This window comes from Ailuropoda melanoleuca, chromosome 8 (assembly GCF_002007445.2).
Source record: "Ailuropoda melanoleuca isolate Jingjing chromosome 8, ASM200744v2, whole genome shotgun sequence".
NCBI lineage: Eukaryota > Metazoa > Chordata > Mammalia > Carnivora > Ursidae > Ailuropoda > Ailuropoda melanoleuca.
Window position 1 is genome coordinate 6,955,927 of NC_048225.1, and position 16,311 is coordinate 6,972,237.

Genomic DNA, 16,311 nt, shown 5'->3' on the forward strand with positions numbered 1-16,311 from the left:
ACAGAAGATTGAGGACGGATCAGAAGAGGAGGTGGGAAAGCAAAGAAAAGGAGCCTCCCCCCACCCCTGACCCGACCCCTCAGTTTCCTGCCAGAGAGGCTTTTCCTGCCTTCGGTCCTGACTCCTGGCAGGCCTGGCCCCCTGGGTCGCATGGAGGGATGGTCCGCAGCGTTAGGGGGATTTTAACAGACTTCCTCTCAGTTCATTCACAGACAGATGTACACACCTTTTTCTCCCTGGCCCCACTGAATCCATTCTCCTGGCTTACACTTCTTTAAAAAAACCTTATCCTTCCCTAACACCCCCCTCCCAACCATCTTTATCTTCTGCCTTTCCTGCCTAACTTATTGGAAGAAGATGTGTGCTCTCCTTTCTTCCCCATGCGCTTGCTGCAGAGCTGGCAGTTGTCACCTGCGATCTGTGGTTCCCCAGAGGACCCGCCGGTAGAACTGGGGCCTTTTGTGATGTCGGGCGGGGGAAAAATTGACATCTTTATATTCCTGTCCTCTCATGAAGTTTAGCATTTCCCTCAATTATGAATGTAGATAATAAATCCGGTATCAGTAACAGCATATATGACTTTATCACCCACAGAAATCATAAATGTTTCCCTATCATGTCACAGTTGAAGCTACTTAAAAATCACGGTAGTTATTAGAGCGGCTCCTTCATCTTGTTCTTTTCATGTGTTCATTAAAAAAAAACCATATATGTCACTAAATTCACAATTCTTACATATCTTGACTATATTTTACTATATTTGGCTTCTCTGTAATGCCGTCTAGGTTTTTATTTTACATATTTAGCAGCGTTACTTTGGAATGAGGTCTGTAGACTTCAGGAGCCCCAGAAGGGGGTGTTTGGTCCCGAAACTTGGTTGAGAACATCTGCTCTCCATCCCTGTCTTCATCTCACTGAAAGAACTCCATCCGTGGCCACTAAACGCCTTTACCCAGGGTCCTCTTCTCATTCATTTTGCAATATACTTGAGTCATTTGATGCCATCGATTTTTTTAATACTTTTAAAAATATTTTACTACTTTCTCTTTTGTCTAGACCCATTTGCTTTATCTTAGATAATATATCCTGTTTGTTTCGTCAGATGCCAGTCACCTTTTGTTTAAACTATTAAATACCTTCCTAATGCATCTTTTGGGTTCTTGCTCCCCCCCCCAAACCAATGCAGCTGCAGTTATCATCCTAAAATATAGTTTAGAAACACATCATTCACATTGCCAAAAACTCTCAGGGGTTCCCCATTACCTTTCTAAAATGTGGGTAGAAATATGCCATTCCCTTTTTGAAATTTTAATTCCATGGTAGTTAACATACAGTGTGGTGTTAGTTTCAGGTGTACAGTAGAGTGATTCAGCACTTGCATACGTCACCTGGTGCTCATCAGAACGCGTGAGCTCCTTCTTCCCCATCACCTAGGTCACCGGCCCCCCACCCCACCTCCCCCCGGTGACCAGCAGTGTGTGCTCTAGAGTTAAGAGTCTGTTTCTTGATTTGTCTCTCCTTTTTCCTTTTGTTTGTTTCTTAGATTCCACATAAGAGTGAAATCATCCGGTATTTGTCTTTCTCTGACTGCCTTGTTTCACCTAGCATCATACCCTCTAGCTCCATCCATGTTGTTGCAAATGGCAAGGTTTTGTTCCTTTTTATGGCTGAGTAATATTCCATTGTATATACACCACATCTTCTTTATCTGTTCATCTACGGATGGACACTTGGGCTGCTGTCATAATTTGGCTATTGTAAATAATGCTACAATAAACATTAGGGTGCATGTATCCCTTTGAATCTGTGTTTTTGTATTCTTTGGGTAAATGCAGTAGTGCAGTTGCTGGACTGGAGGGTAGTTCTATTTTTAACTTGTTTGAGGAACCCCCATACTGTGTTGCACAGTGGCTGCACCCATTTGCATTCCCACCAACAGTGCAAGAGGGTTCCTTTCTCTACATCCTCACCAACACTCGTTGTTCCTTGTGTTTTTATTCTAGCCATTCTGACAGGTATGAGGTGATATCTCATTGTAGTTTTCATTTGCACTTCCCTGAGGATGTGATGTTGAGCATCTTTTCATATGTCTGTTGGCCATCCGGATGTCTTTGGAGAAATGTCTGTTTATGTCTTCTGCCCATTTTTTAATTGGATTATTTGGTTTTTGGGTGTTGAGTTGTCTAAGTTCTTTATAGATTTTGGATACTAGCCCTTTATCAGATATGTCATTTGCAAATACCATCTCGTGTTCAATAGGTTGTCTTTTAGGTTTGTTGATTGTTTCCTTTGCTGTGCAGAAGCTTTTTATTTTGATGGTAGTCCCAGCAGTTTATTTTGGCTTTTGTTTTCTTTGCCTCAAGATACATTATCTAGAAAAATATTCCCATGGCCAATGTCAGAGACGTTACTACCTGTGCTCTCTACCATTCCCTTTTTTAAAAAACCTTCAGTGGTTTCACAGTACCAAAGTTGAAATTCTGGTATGACTGATGTTCAGAAATTTCCGTGAACTAGCTACATCCTGACTTACCAGCCTCTTTGTCAGCAGTATTAATCACATAGTGTTCTGCATATTTTATTCTCTCTCACATCTCTGGGTAAAAATCCTTTATTTCCCTGCCTTACCATGCTGCCTATCTTCTCTCAAGCACAAATGCATGCACCATGGTCTGGGTGGGACTGTGTTGTCACCTTCCATCTCCACTCAGCTTATGTGTCACCTCTCCAGACCTCAAAGCATAGCCAATGTCCTTGTCTCTTGTCCTGACTGATACTGCTGTTAGTAGCATTAATTTTTATATACCCTGTACTTTCTAGATGTTCATTTATCTGGTTTCCCTCGTCCAGTCTTATACTCCTAAGCGTAGCACCTGCCTGCGTGTTTCTGCTGTCTCTCATCTTCACGCAGCATTAGTCCTTTGACATTGCGGCCTTTCAAGCATGTTTCTTGAGTGAGCACATGAGTTCAGGGTGTACTGGCTTAACCTCTCATCCAGTTTGGTTGGGTGATCATGGGACATGCTGCTATTTTCCTGCCTGACACTGCAGTATTACTTCTTAAATGTACACAGTTTTAAAATGAATTGTGATCAACTCGCTAACATTTATATATATAACTGAGGTATTCTATAATTAATGATACTACTCTCGATAAAATCCCTCAGTCATAAGAATCTCTGTTTTTCATAGAAGATTTTGTTAAATAGCAATTATTTAAGGGAAAAAATCATCTTGGCTTTCACTTCTCAGTAGTTAATAACTTCTAGATCTTAGGAGAAAACTAACTCAGAAAAGTGTAGCAATTTATTACTTGAGGAGAGAGTTCTATGGCTGGAAGTTAAAATGTTAATGAAATTATGTTATGACAGAGGTGGGAGGGGATGGCTGCTCCTTGTCTAGGGCGATTTATTTTAAAATAATTTTGACAGCCCACCATCTCAATTGTTAAACTGAAAGAAATGTCTCATTTTCTACAAGAAAAATCCTTGCTTCCTTTCAGGTGTCTCTTACTGTTTTGTTTTGTTTTGTTTTTTTCTAATTATATTTGCATCTTCTCCCTCATCCCTTTACACCTGCCCACCGTCAGACCAGTGTTTTTCTTCTGAATCACAGGCTCCCAGCCACTTCGGGGCTCATGTTCCTTCTCAGCTTTCCGTCAGCATCTCAATTCTCTTCACTGGCCGAGGTATTCATGATCCTTACACCTTCAGTATGTTTGGCTTTCCCAAACCAAATGTTACCCCCTTTCCCTCTGAGAAACATTGCTTTCAATTATTAATTGAACAGGATTCATGTGGCAAGATCATGAACAAAGCCATAGCATGGGGCATTTGAACTCCAAGTGGCTTGAGTTCTTGGTTGTGTAAACATGTGGTAAGATGAGCTAGTGGGACACCATAGACTTTGCCTCCATATTCTCTCTTGTCATTACTAAAGAGAGAACTTTTAGAATTACATCAGTGAGAACATAAAATAATGAAAATCAGGTTTCCTGGTTTTTTTGTTGTACAATTGCACTTTTCCTGTAAACTTTAAGATAATACTTAGCACTTACTATGTGCCAAACACTGTTCTAAGTTACCATGTGTATTAACTCATTTAATCTTTATAACAACCCTATGCCATTGGTGGTGTATTATCCCCATTTTCTAGTGGAAAAAAACAGAGACACAGCAATTAAATAACTTGAGCAGGTTACTCAGTTGTTGCAAGAGGGTATGATTTGGTTGGTTTTTGTATTCATAAATTATGACATCTTCCTCTTGCTCATCCTCTTTTCTTTGGACCCCGTGCTGCAGTAAACCCCTCCCTGGAATTTAGAGTAAAGGTTCAGGGATATATTTCAGAACAGCACTAAATCAGATCTCTAGAAATAGTGGTGCCTCTATAGGAAAGCATGGCCCAGTCTAGCCCAGTTCTGTTGGTACACTGAGCAATTGGTTTGGATGGAATACCATATCCCTTTTCTAACCTCAAAATAGGGGTGCCCAAATAGGGCAAAGCAAATACATTAGGGAGAATGATAAGCCAGTCTTATGATTAATGATATAAAAATTATTGGGGAAATATCAGCATATATAATCCTCTCAAAATGTAATCATGTTTCTATATTAGAAAGTATTAATATAATTCACAGTGTTAAAGAAAAAAAAGTATGATCATCTTAATATCTTACTGCTATCCACATTCCTAATTTTTTTCCTAAATCTTTCATGTAGGAGGAAAACATATTTCTATAAATGACTTTTCGAAGGCTCTAATAGTGTGGTGTGTATATGTACAGATATATATAAACATAAAGTTACATACAGTAACACTTTTGAGTGCTTACTTCGTGCCTGATGTCCTTCCAAATGTTTTATATTTCTTAGCTCATTCAGTTTCAAAACATCCATATTCTATCTTTTTTTCTTTTACAATTGAGAAAAGCGAGGTACAGGGAGGTGAACTTGCCCAAGGTGATAGATATGTATGTGGTATGTCTGTCTGTGTGCAGCCTAACCGGCAATCCATATAATGCTTAATAATAAACCCTGGAGGTGTCCCCATCAATATTGGGAACAACGCAAAAGAGCCATTAAAACAGTGTAATTAGACAAAAGTATGGAGTAAGAGATAGAAAAATTGGTAAGGAAGAGGCCATCTGATGATTTTATGTTGTTATTTATACCTGGAAATCCCCAGAGCCTCCATGAAGCACTGATAGAGACATCAAGAGTTCACGGATATACCTGGTTCACTGAAGCTTTATGTGAATAAAATAATAACTTTTTGGACACCAACAGTAACTAGTCAGTAGATATAATGAGAGAAGAAGAAAAACCTTCATTCACAGCAGCAAGAACAAAAGCGAAGTATTTTAAGACAAGCTTAGTAAGAAATTTATGTCTCTCATGAAGATATCTAATGAACTGTATTGAAAGATAGAAAAAATTTCAATAACTTCTCTTTTACTAAGTTATAATTTACAACAATATCCTATGAATTTCAGGTGTACATCATAGTGATACAGTATATATATTACAGAATGATCCCCACGAAAGGTCTAGTTACCATCTGTCAGCATACAGAGTTAGTACAATATTCTTGACCATTTTCCCCTTCTGTACATTGCATCTCCGTGGCTTATTCATTTTGTAGTTGGAAGTTTGTACCTCTTAATCCCCTCTATTTTGCCCACCCGCTCCCCCAACCCTCCTGCATCTGGTAACCACCAGTTTGTTTCCTGTTTGTGCGTGTTTCTATTTTCTTCATTTGTTTTGTTTTTTAAATTCTGTGTGAGTGAAATCATACAGTATTTGTCTTTCTCTGACTTATTTCCCTTAACATCATACACTCCAGGTCCTTCCACATCGTTGCAGATGGCAAGATCTCATCCCTTTTTATGGCTGAGTCATATTTGTGTGTGTACCACATCGTTCTTGATGAAACAGTTGAACAAATCAGAGTGCTTTTTAAGCAAGTATTACTGTAGCACGGTCTCCATCAAGCCCCCAACAGCTTTTTGGTTAAAATCCATCAAAATAGTTCTGAAGTGTCTGGGAGCATGTCCTTGTAAAAATAGCCAGGATAAAAATATGAAAACGAGGAGGAGACATGTAGTGAAAGAAGACTTGCACATGCAGGGTTCCCAGTATGTCCTAAGTCTCTGGTCTTATATGTGGTCCAGGCACAGAACTAGAAGATCGGTGGGACACCACTGGAAGTGTGGCGTAAGCCCAGGCGTGCAAGACGTTAGCATGAAATAGGGCCCTAGCACTCCCGCTGCTCCAACTCTCCACAGGTTTTCCATCTCGGAATATAAGCCAAGGCCTTACTTAGTGAGACCTACGATCTTACTACACAACGTAGGGCCCCCGGGCCAATGGCACTGGCATCAGCTGTGAGCTGTTAGGACCCCACCCCAGACTCCCTGAATCAGAGGGCTGCGTCAGGTCTGAGAAGCGTTGCCCTCGAGAGCGCCACTTGACCTGGCTTCTCCTGAGGGTCCTTCCTGCCTCGGTCTAATCTCCCCCTGCTCGCTTGCCACCAGTGTGACTGGCCACGTTGCTGTTCCACAAACACACTCTCCTGTCAGGGCTTCATACTTAATCTTCCCTTTTCCGGTGCACATTTCCTTTGCTTCCTGTAGGTCTCCGCACACATCTCCCCTTGTCAGAGAAGCCTTGCCTGACTCAGGTTCTTGGCCGCATTCACCATCACCCGACACGTATGTGTTGCTCGTATTGTCGCTCCCCCACCGCCCCCCCCCCACTACGCCGTGAGCTTGGTGACACAGAGGGACGTGCTTCGTTCCTGAGTATCCCTGGTACCTGGGAGGTGACCAGCTGCTGAGTGACACCAGTGTTAAAAATTGCAAGCAAGCTCTCTGAGAGTTCTGAGGAGAGGGAGAAATGACAGGCAGCTCTCGTTTTTCAGGGTAGTTACGTGCTGGGAAGCTGCTGCGAATGCTGCCCCGCGGCTCCGGGAGAAAGTGCGCGAGTCCGTTCCTGGGAGCCCCAGTCAAAACATTTCCGCAGCCCCGGCGACACAGAACCTTGTGGTAGGCACGTTGCTGTTTAAAGACCCCTTATCTGGTGTATACTGTGGGTTCGTTAACGCCGAACTCAGGCGGCAGCACCAGAGCTCAGGCCCAGCGAAGCTTACCTGACACACATCTTTTCTCCACAAGGTGCCTCACCGCCTTCTCGCACTTTCGCGCCCTGGCCAGCACTGCAGGGCTAGGCTTGGGGGCAGTTAAACAGCAGATTCACAAAATGCAAAAGCCATAGCACTAGGCAGGCCTTTTTAGGTCACGTGCTTATGGTATGAGAGCTTCAATGAGGCAAAGCCTCACTTGGTTCAGCCTCGGCTGGAATGTGTCCTCAGGCAACTCCGGTTTTCGCCTCGCTGCACACGTCCATGGAAGGGCTCTGAAGCACCACGAGTATTCATTTGGAGGCTACAAATACATTTTTACGAGTAGGCAAATCTGCACATACAGACTCTGCAAATAATGAGGACCAACCACACATCACTTTCTCAATAAATATTTATTGTGTTTCTGTGTGCTCTGCTCCCAGAATTATCCATCACTCAGACATTTATCAACTCCTGGCCTTGTGCCAGGCTCTGTGCAAAACTCAAATAACCCAAAGACAAATTTAACTGTGTTCAGGGAAGGCTTCCTGGCAGAGTGGGGTCTTAGCTGAATCTTCAGTAGTAATGGGTAGGATTTTAATATGTGAGGCTGTGGAGAAAGGTATTGTAGAAGAGAGAGCCTTTAAGTCCCTCGTCGTCTTAAACATTGGGTACACCTTCAACTCACCTGGCCTGCGGCCAGTCCAAAAATAAGCATCTCTAGGTATGAGGCTCTGGTATCAGCGTATTTTAAATCTCCCCAGATGATTCTAGTGTGCAACTCAGTGGAGAGCAGCATTGGCGTAAATACTCCTGTTTGGGTAGAATATACATTATGTGAAGGGAAGAGCAAATAAACCTGGAAAAGGCATTTTGACCCCAGGTGTCGCATTGCCGTCTTTGACTTCACACATATATGCCTGTTGTGTGTCAGGCACTTTGCAGGGTCCTGGAGGCACATCAGAAAACAAGACCCAGGAATCGCTGCCCTGTTTGAGTTTACGATCAGAGTGCTGTTGGCAGCTGTTCAGGATGACTCACGTTCTAAGTTTAACTTATTATAGTATATGATGATTTGTATTTAGAAGGAATCTTATCCTCAATGCTCAGAAATCTAAATTTAATACCTAAATTATTACATCTCCATCTGATATGAATAGAGCGCTATAAAGAGAAATTCTGTTATGAACCTCTGCTGATTTCACTCAGCACTGTCCGACACAACCATGCATTGTGGTAGCCTCTCGGTGGTCTTCCGTTTCTTGCACACCAGGACAATTGTCTAAAACCAGTCGTGCATAGGATTTTAAAATCACTGGTATGAAGGCCACCGCAGGTACTAAGTCAAGCATTTCCTCTTGCCATCTTAAAAAGAATGGGTAGGTAAGGCACAATTTCTATCTTGATTATCAATAAGAATTTAGATGGAACTCCTAATTAACAAACTTTCATTGGGTCATGGTTGGTCTGTAGTTGCTTTTGTCTTGTTCGCTGCCTACCATGCTTTTCTTTCCTGAGATGCTGTTCACAGTACACTCTTACACACTCTTCTAGACCATGAGGAAGAAGAGCCAGACCTCACGGGAGAGCTTTCTTGTAATCTATCTGATACAGTTACTCTTTATAGCCCGACTGCCAGCCTCTCTTTTCACAACACTCCTGACCACTCAGTATTTGAATTAGTTTGCTAAGTAGAATAATTCAGTGCCTAAAGAACAAGCCCCGTGCCCGCCCTCAACTGGGGTGCACAGCCCGGAGAGAGTGGGGTGTACACAAAGGGGCAGACACTGGGCAGAAAGCGAGGAGTGGCATAGACTGTGGGGCATAGAGACCCGCGGCATCAGGATGGAAGCGTTAAGCTCTGAGTTGGCTTCGATGAGGATGTTGTGAATATTATCATTACTCTAAGGGGCAAAGTGTCATTAAGTGGTTAGACTTCAGAGAATGTCTTGTCTATATTTTATATAAAATTATACACTTTTGGTCAGCATTTCCCCAGTGTCAGTATACCTAATATAACTGTATTTTATTAATACACATGATGTGCTTTCTATGCTCTTTTAAAATCCTTATGGCCTTTTTTCCCTCATGAATGTTCTGTCCCTTCCTCCCTTATACACGAGCTGCTTTAGTAACCTGTTTCTTCGGCATTTAGGATGTCCTTTGTATTCCCTGCGCTTTTCTAAAATTCCTCGATTATTTACAAGTTTAATGAGAATTGAAGCTCATCTTTCTAAAGACTTACTTGTTTCTGAATTGTTAAAAATACTGAATGGGAAGTTAATACTGGGAGATAATTGAACTCTTATGCTGTGTGTTATGTTATCATAAAATGACTGCAGAAAAGTTTTTCTTTTTAAACCACTGGGAAGAAGAAATAACTTTTTGTGGATTTATTTAGGATTTGTCTCTGAACCCTAAAGAGAATTGAGGTGTATTGGCTCTTAGTGGTGTGGCACTGAAAGATTATCAGACCTGTAGGATTTTTGAGGAGCATTATCTTCCCTCTTTGTTACAGAAGTTTTTTCTTTATTTGTTTTTAACCTTTCCCTTCATATGTGTTTTAAAAGTGGTCTGATCAGAGTTCATTTATGTAAGTCTTTTTATCACTTTTTTTCCGTAATAATTCTTTATAGCAAAACTTTTGTTGAATGTTGTTTGATGGGGTGTTTTTCCTGCCTTAGTTCTGAACCAACTAAGAAATAGACAAAGGAGCCAGGCAGATGGACATCAAAATAGCTCTTTTTTTGATGGAGCTATTGCAGGACATGACTTAAGAGACAGCTTAAAGAGCTTAATGACATTGAACCCTCCAAATTACGAAGCTTAACCACCCGATCTCAGGCAGTGCTGGGGAGCAAGGCCGTGTGGGCAGATCCCAAAGAGAAAAGTGCAGAGGAAGGGGGCCGTGCTTTGCTTACAAAATTCCTCTCCCAGACTTACCCACCTGGTAAGTCATCCTCCAGTGAGGAGGCAGAGGCCGGACGGTGTGTTGCACCCAGGGAGGCCGCTCTGGTTGGGAAGCTGAAGCCAGGGCAGGAGACTCGCAGGAGGAGCTCCCTCAGCCCACAGCTGCCTTGAGTGTGTTGACAGCAGCCTGTGTGGAAGAACCAGGGCTACAGGGACATTGCAAAGAGCTGAGGGCTCTTGGAGAAGCTCACCCTGTCATAAAAGAGAAATAAAACCTGCCTGGGAGCACTTTTGTTCACATGTTAGTACCTGATGGATTTTGTTCCATTCTCTCACACTGTGTGTATAAATTAGGGTTTTTGTTGGGTGTGTTTTTTAATTCTCAAAAACAATACAAGTTTTTGCTGAAATTTTAACCTTTCAACCTTTGGGGGACAGTTGGGGAAATTTGATATAACAATTTCTCTTCCATGGTGTTATTGTTAGGATCGAGAGCAATTATATTTTAATGGGGGAACAAATCCATATTAAGAGAGAGGTACCAGGAAGAGGGCTTGGGTCACCAGTGATGAAGAGAATGGATTCCCAACAGCAGCAGCCGCAGCAAAGCCCACATGTTCACATTCAAACGTGAGTGAGCATGCAAGGTCCTCTCGCGTGGTTGAAGCTCCTGACATTAGACACAGCGTTGGCACTGACAGATGACCTGCCTGGTTTTCTCCCGTCCTCGGGGCACACCGTGCTCAGCCCTCGACTGCGGCGCCCCAGACAGCCCGTGGTAGCTGTTTGTGTTTGCTCTGGGGTGGGAAGTGGACCAGAGCCTGTGACTAGGAAAGCCGGGCGGGCTTTGCACCTACAGATGTTTTAATGTGCTTACCATTATCCAATACTAGCAACCAAGATAGTCTAAATACCACAGCAGGATCTGATTAGCTTTTTCAGATCACTGCCTTTATTTGCTGTTTGCAAAAAAAGCTTAATCCAGTGCTAGAGATCAGGCTTCCTGCTGAGTCCTGGGGTAGTTTTCTTTCCTTTGTGTTCACCCGCCGGTGCCAGGAATTAGAAGATTCCTCCTCCTCCTCCCAAAGGAAAGCTATGAAGTAGGAACTATAGTAGCGAGGGATAAACAGGAGGAAGAAAACCCAGGACAGAAGAGACTTTCTATTCATACTGAAGAGTTTTCTTTTTATACACAAAAAAAGTTTTAATATGAATGCATAAATATTGACTTCACTGTCTCTCCTGTCAGTGAGTAGCTTAAATTTTATTAGGTTTTAGTCGTTGTAATCACTTTGCATTGATGTATATTTTTTTATTTTTCTCTTACTAAATCAAACTCGGTTTTGCCAAAAGAAGTACATTTACTCACCATCTCACTGGCCTTGATTTATATTTCTTACTCCTTTTACTCAAGAAATTTCAAAAAGAAATGCCATCACACCACTTAAAAGAAATTTTTACTTTCTTCATTTCTGTGTTCATATGCTTACCCAAGACCTAAAATTTGAATTCTGGGAAATTCACCTTATAATTTGCAATAAACTGTAATATTAGAGATGCTTTATCTTTAATGGGCTTCTGACATCATACCGTAGGCTTACCCAATGCAGAAACATTCCTGCACCCCTTGGCAGAAAAAAAAGTTTTGCTTTAGAAATTAGTGTGATATGCAGACCTAATAATAATAATATTCGGTTAAAAAATATTTTCACAGGTTTGGAATTTTCTAACATTTTGAGAATGATACTTTCATAAAATATTAAGCTCTTCTGAGGAAAAATAGAGACAAATGGTGATCTAAAGCATACTTTGTATTTTTATTTTATTTCTGGTAATTGTTTTGGGATTTTTTTAGGCTTTTTAAGTACGCATAAGAATGTTTTCTTCAGTGAGATAACTGAAAAATTTCCACTATGTAGTGTAAGCTTTCTTCCTCTTGTGTTGTAAACGGAGAAATTCTCATTTACACTGGAGTGGGCACAGTTAAGCCCCAGCCAGCCAGGAGCCCAACAGGTACTCCTGTTCCCCAAATATTCACAAGTGAGCCTAGTCGTGTAGCCTCGGTATTTGTATATGTGTAAAGAGAGATTGAGGTGCTGTGGGGTGCTTGGAAAAGCCTCGGATGTGGGTGATTGACCCTGTATCAGAAAGTTGTAAAAATAGCTCTTGCTTTCGCCCTTCTCAATTGCACTGGAATGAAAAGTTTACTCGCGCTCCTGTGGGCGGGTGGGGGGCGCTCTTTCACCAAAGTAGGTGGTAGGACAGCTATAGATGTCCTTTTCCTTTTCATTGAGCAAGGAGATACTTACAACACCTGATGGTGTTTAAATTTTGATTGGACTTTTGTACTAATCAGAGGCCACTCGAGAGGGGACCTCAAAGGCAAGTAGTCCTTAGCGTTATAAACACTGCAGTCTGGAACTTCGGAAATAAATCGGGGGTAACAACCTTCCTTCCCGAGGGGGCCAATTTTTGTATATTCTTCAAAAAATATCACCTTACTTCTTTTTCATAAAGTTAACTTGTCCCTGAGCTGAAATTTGAGTATTACATCTGAACAAATCTTATGAAAAATCAGATGCTTTTAACAGGTATAATATGTTGTATATTAGAACGTAATGAAAGCTTTTACTTAACGACACGAGCAACTAGAATCCATAATAAAAGAATTTTACCTTGCTATTGGACATACATAAGGTGGGCTGTGCTGGTGGGTTAGGTTGGAGTTAAATAGTTTTGTCTAAAGGTACAGTTTAGAGGACACATTTGGCACACAGTTGGACCACACTTGTTTTATCTTCCTGCACTATGCTTTTAGTGAACTTTCTAAAATTCTGTTTGTAAACTCTTAAACCTTTCTCTTTTGCAATCTTACTTTCATTATCTTTTTTTTTCATTTTATTGCCTTGCAACACATTAACCAATATCTAAAAATATTTTGGATTTCCTGGTGTTCCCAGGGAAATAGTTTACTATAGCCTTCTGTCCCATTTCACTACTGACTCATTTATGAAAGAAAAGGAATTACTGCAGTAGCAAATTGCTACTTTGACACACCTCATGTTCTTTGTTTCTCAAAACCCAAAAGCTAATAGACTGGGAGGATAACCTCAACTTTTTGGAAACATGCAACTTTTACGACTTGAAAATATAATTGGTTTCTTTGTTCCACGCATGAAAAACAAGGAGGAAAAGCCGAAGGCTGCCCAGGCCAGGTGTTTCTTGTTGGCAGCCTGCTGCCTAATGACCGGGCTCCCAAAGAGCAGCTGCCTACGAGTCGGCTTTGTCTGGCCCATTGTTGGAGCACACCCCTCGTTAATACACATGCTGCCCGGGGCCGACCCCTAGAATGACATCAACTTGCTTATCTTAGAAACCTGTGAACCTGACCCAGGGTGCTGAGGTTGGCTCGCATCTGCCCGGCCAACTAATTGTGAGCTCTCGGGCCGGGATTGGCTGTGACTCCACTCAGTAATAGGTTAAGCAAAGACACTGCCGTTCCATCTGCTCAGCCATTCATTGTTCTTCTCGCCTGCCTGCAAGTCTGCAGCTAAAACTGTGCTAAGGAGCTGCTGCTGGAGCTGCTGCAGAAACCAGTGTCTTTGTATTTTCCTGCTAACGTGAGTACCTATGCTCCTTCATGCCTTGCTAGTGAAACTTTGCTAAATATCCAGAGTATTAATTTGAACTCTGTAAAAGATAGGAAACACCTCCAATGGAAGGCTACAAATTATTACATGGTGCCAAAATACAAGAAAATTCTCTCTGTAGACTTATGTCTGGAGTCACATAAATAATGACAGGCTCATGAACATTCGCGAGGCGTTCGGCATGGCGTGTGATCATTCAGTACTTAAGGATGAGTTCTAACACATTCTGATGCTTTGATAAACAAGGACTTTGGGTTTTATCTTGTCACATTCTCGTGTTTCTTCAAGTGTCACTGTCAGACTTAGGCGCTGTAAACGGGTAGTAAGACTTGATAGATTTTTCCATTGTCTTAAAGATCTAGCTTGGGGGAGATGGATTGATACACAGGTAGATGTTTCAGACCGCTTGTGGTAAATATGATGATTGAGCTTTCACCTGCTTTGTCAGTTTTGATAGTAACGTATAGTTTCTGATTTCTCCCACCTTTTTTTGTTTATTCCTGCATTAGTTTCAAATATTAGATTGAAGGTGTCATTCCATTGAAAGAATTGCTTTCAGGAGTTCCGAAATGGGGAAAGGAGGAGGAGACAAAGACTTTCATCTATCAGTTGGGAGGGAAAGAGCGAGCATAAAGGGTTAAAAAGAGGTTTTCATTTCTACCACAGGCCCTATTGTGTGAACATATGCATGAGTCTATTGAAAGTTTTCAGAAGATGGGCAGGCCACCAGTTGCTGGTCTCCTGCAGTTCCAGTAGGACATCTGTTGCCCCAGAGCATTAACCAATCTGTTCAAAGGGACATCCTTCTTTTGTTAGCCAGAGGGATGCAGACAACAGCACTCACTGAAGTACAATGGTAATTAAATACACAGAGCCTACAGCAGTAGGTATTTATTACATATTCATTATTTTATTTTCATTGTTCTCATAGTATTACCATTTGGATAACAACCAGAACCCACTTTATGGCATTGTAACTTTACATTGCAAACAAACCAATTGATAGAACAACTTTGTGGTCTAATATTCCTAATTAATATGAGGCTCTTTAGAAATAAAAAAATTTTTTTTTCCACTGGATTTGTGGTGAAGGATTATCCAAGTCATCTAATAAGAACTTTCAGAGATCTTACCGAATGCGGGAATTTGTGTATCTACAACAGATTTCTAGTAAATAACCATATCATAAACCTGCCTCCAGCTAATACAAAGTTTCTTTTTGACAATTAAAATAATTAGTTACACTTCATCATCTACAAAATTAGCATGAAAATTTGGGTCTTCTTCCACAAATATTATTTGATTTTTAACTTATTAGGCCTTTAGCAAGAAAAGTTATTTCAATTTACAGTATCTGAAGGGAATCTTTAGCTTTGTAAATGTAGAAATATGTGTTCAGACCATTATATTTTTGCCCAGTGCTTTCTGTGTTCATGAACATAGTGTGTAAAGGCCAATTACAATAGATTCCTGATATAAAGCTTAAAAGTTAAGCCTTATTTTTTTCTGTTTGATAACTTATGGGAGTATAAACACCTGTTTTATGTGTGAAATTTTGTCTATGCTGCTGCTTCATGAAATGAAAATTATCCTTATTAATAGTTGATTAATTTAAAGATGACTTAAATACATTTGCATTTAGGTAAATGCAAAACTTAAAAGTCTAATAAATGATTTAGAAATAAAGGAGAAAAGTATTTTCCACCTTACCTGTAATAACAAATTTGGTGATGTTACTGGAGTCTTTGCGATCTTTTTCAACATTATATTGATCATTTTTAAGCACTGAACACAAATGAAGATGCTCTAGAATTCTTTGTCCTAAGATTTCTTATAATTCCTTGTAAGTTTTACACATGACATTGCTTTAACAAGTACTGCAGCCTATGAAAATATTTTTTTCCGCTTTTAAATCTTAAGACTAGCGTTTAATTTTTTATTGAGTGATTTTAAGATATTGTGAAAAAAATTTAAGTGTCTTGTTAAGTCAGGCAATCTTTTACTAATTTCAAGTGGGTAAGGAAGCACTTCAGATTAAAGTTTTAAAAAACCAAATGTTTCCCATTTGGTCACTACGAGTAAGGTTATTTCAGATTTGGATTATGTAATGGAGAAGATCTAGGCCTGGTAACTGAACTCCTTTGCCTGTATTTGTACTATTTCATATTTAGTCTGTTGATCTATAGGAACTAAAAATAATTATTTAGCTGCGTGTTGAGGACAAGATGACATTGGATAACTTTCTCTCAAGTAACCAGTGAACTATGGAACATGAAGAGAGGCCTGTCAGGGTGGGGAAAAGTTCAACCAGAATATCTTAAAAGAAAAAATATCGTGCCTAACCAAATTCGACGTTAATTTTTTTAAAAGTAGGGTAGATCCGTATTAAAAATCATGTTAGCCCAGTTATTGTAAACTTTTTACTTACATAGTATCTATAATTAGATGAATTGTAAATTACAAGTTAAAGGTGTGTGGTATTCACTAAATACATTCGTGTATACAAATGAGTTTTCTCTGATTTAATATTATAAAAAGCAGATTGTTGATAATATCATTTTTCCTCCCTATTTTATCATTATAGCCATATGATAAAATTAGATAGTAGAGCAGATTTACGTGGTATCAT

General features: G+C 40.4%; 1 protein-coding gene across 5 annotated transcripts in view; it reads left to right on the plus strand.

The window, feature by feature from the left end:
* ZC3H12C (zinc finger CCCH-type containing 12C) overlaps window positions 1-16,311 on the plus strand; it is a 74,145-nt gene that overhangs the window by 13,632 nt on the left and 44,202 nt on the right. The window contains exon 1 of one of the 5 annotated variants that reach the window (XM_034665715.1): window positions 4,700-7,045. The exons of 3 other annotated variants lie outside the window; for them this stretch is intronic. Coding sequence is in view for 1 of the 2 variants with exons in the window: in XM_034665714.1 (XP_034521605.1) it covers window positions 14,536-14,538 (3 nt within the window). In the remaining variant the exon portion in view is untranslated. Of the gene's footprint in view, window positions 1-4,699; window positions 7,046-11,746; window positions 14,539-16,311 lie in introns of those variants that run through there. One more of the 5 variants, XM_034665714.1, reaches the window with a different exon arrangement.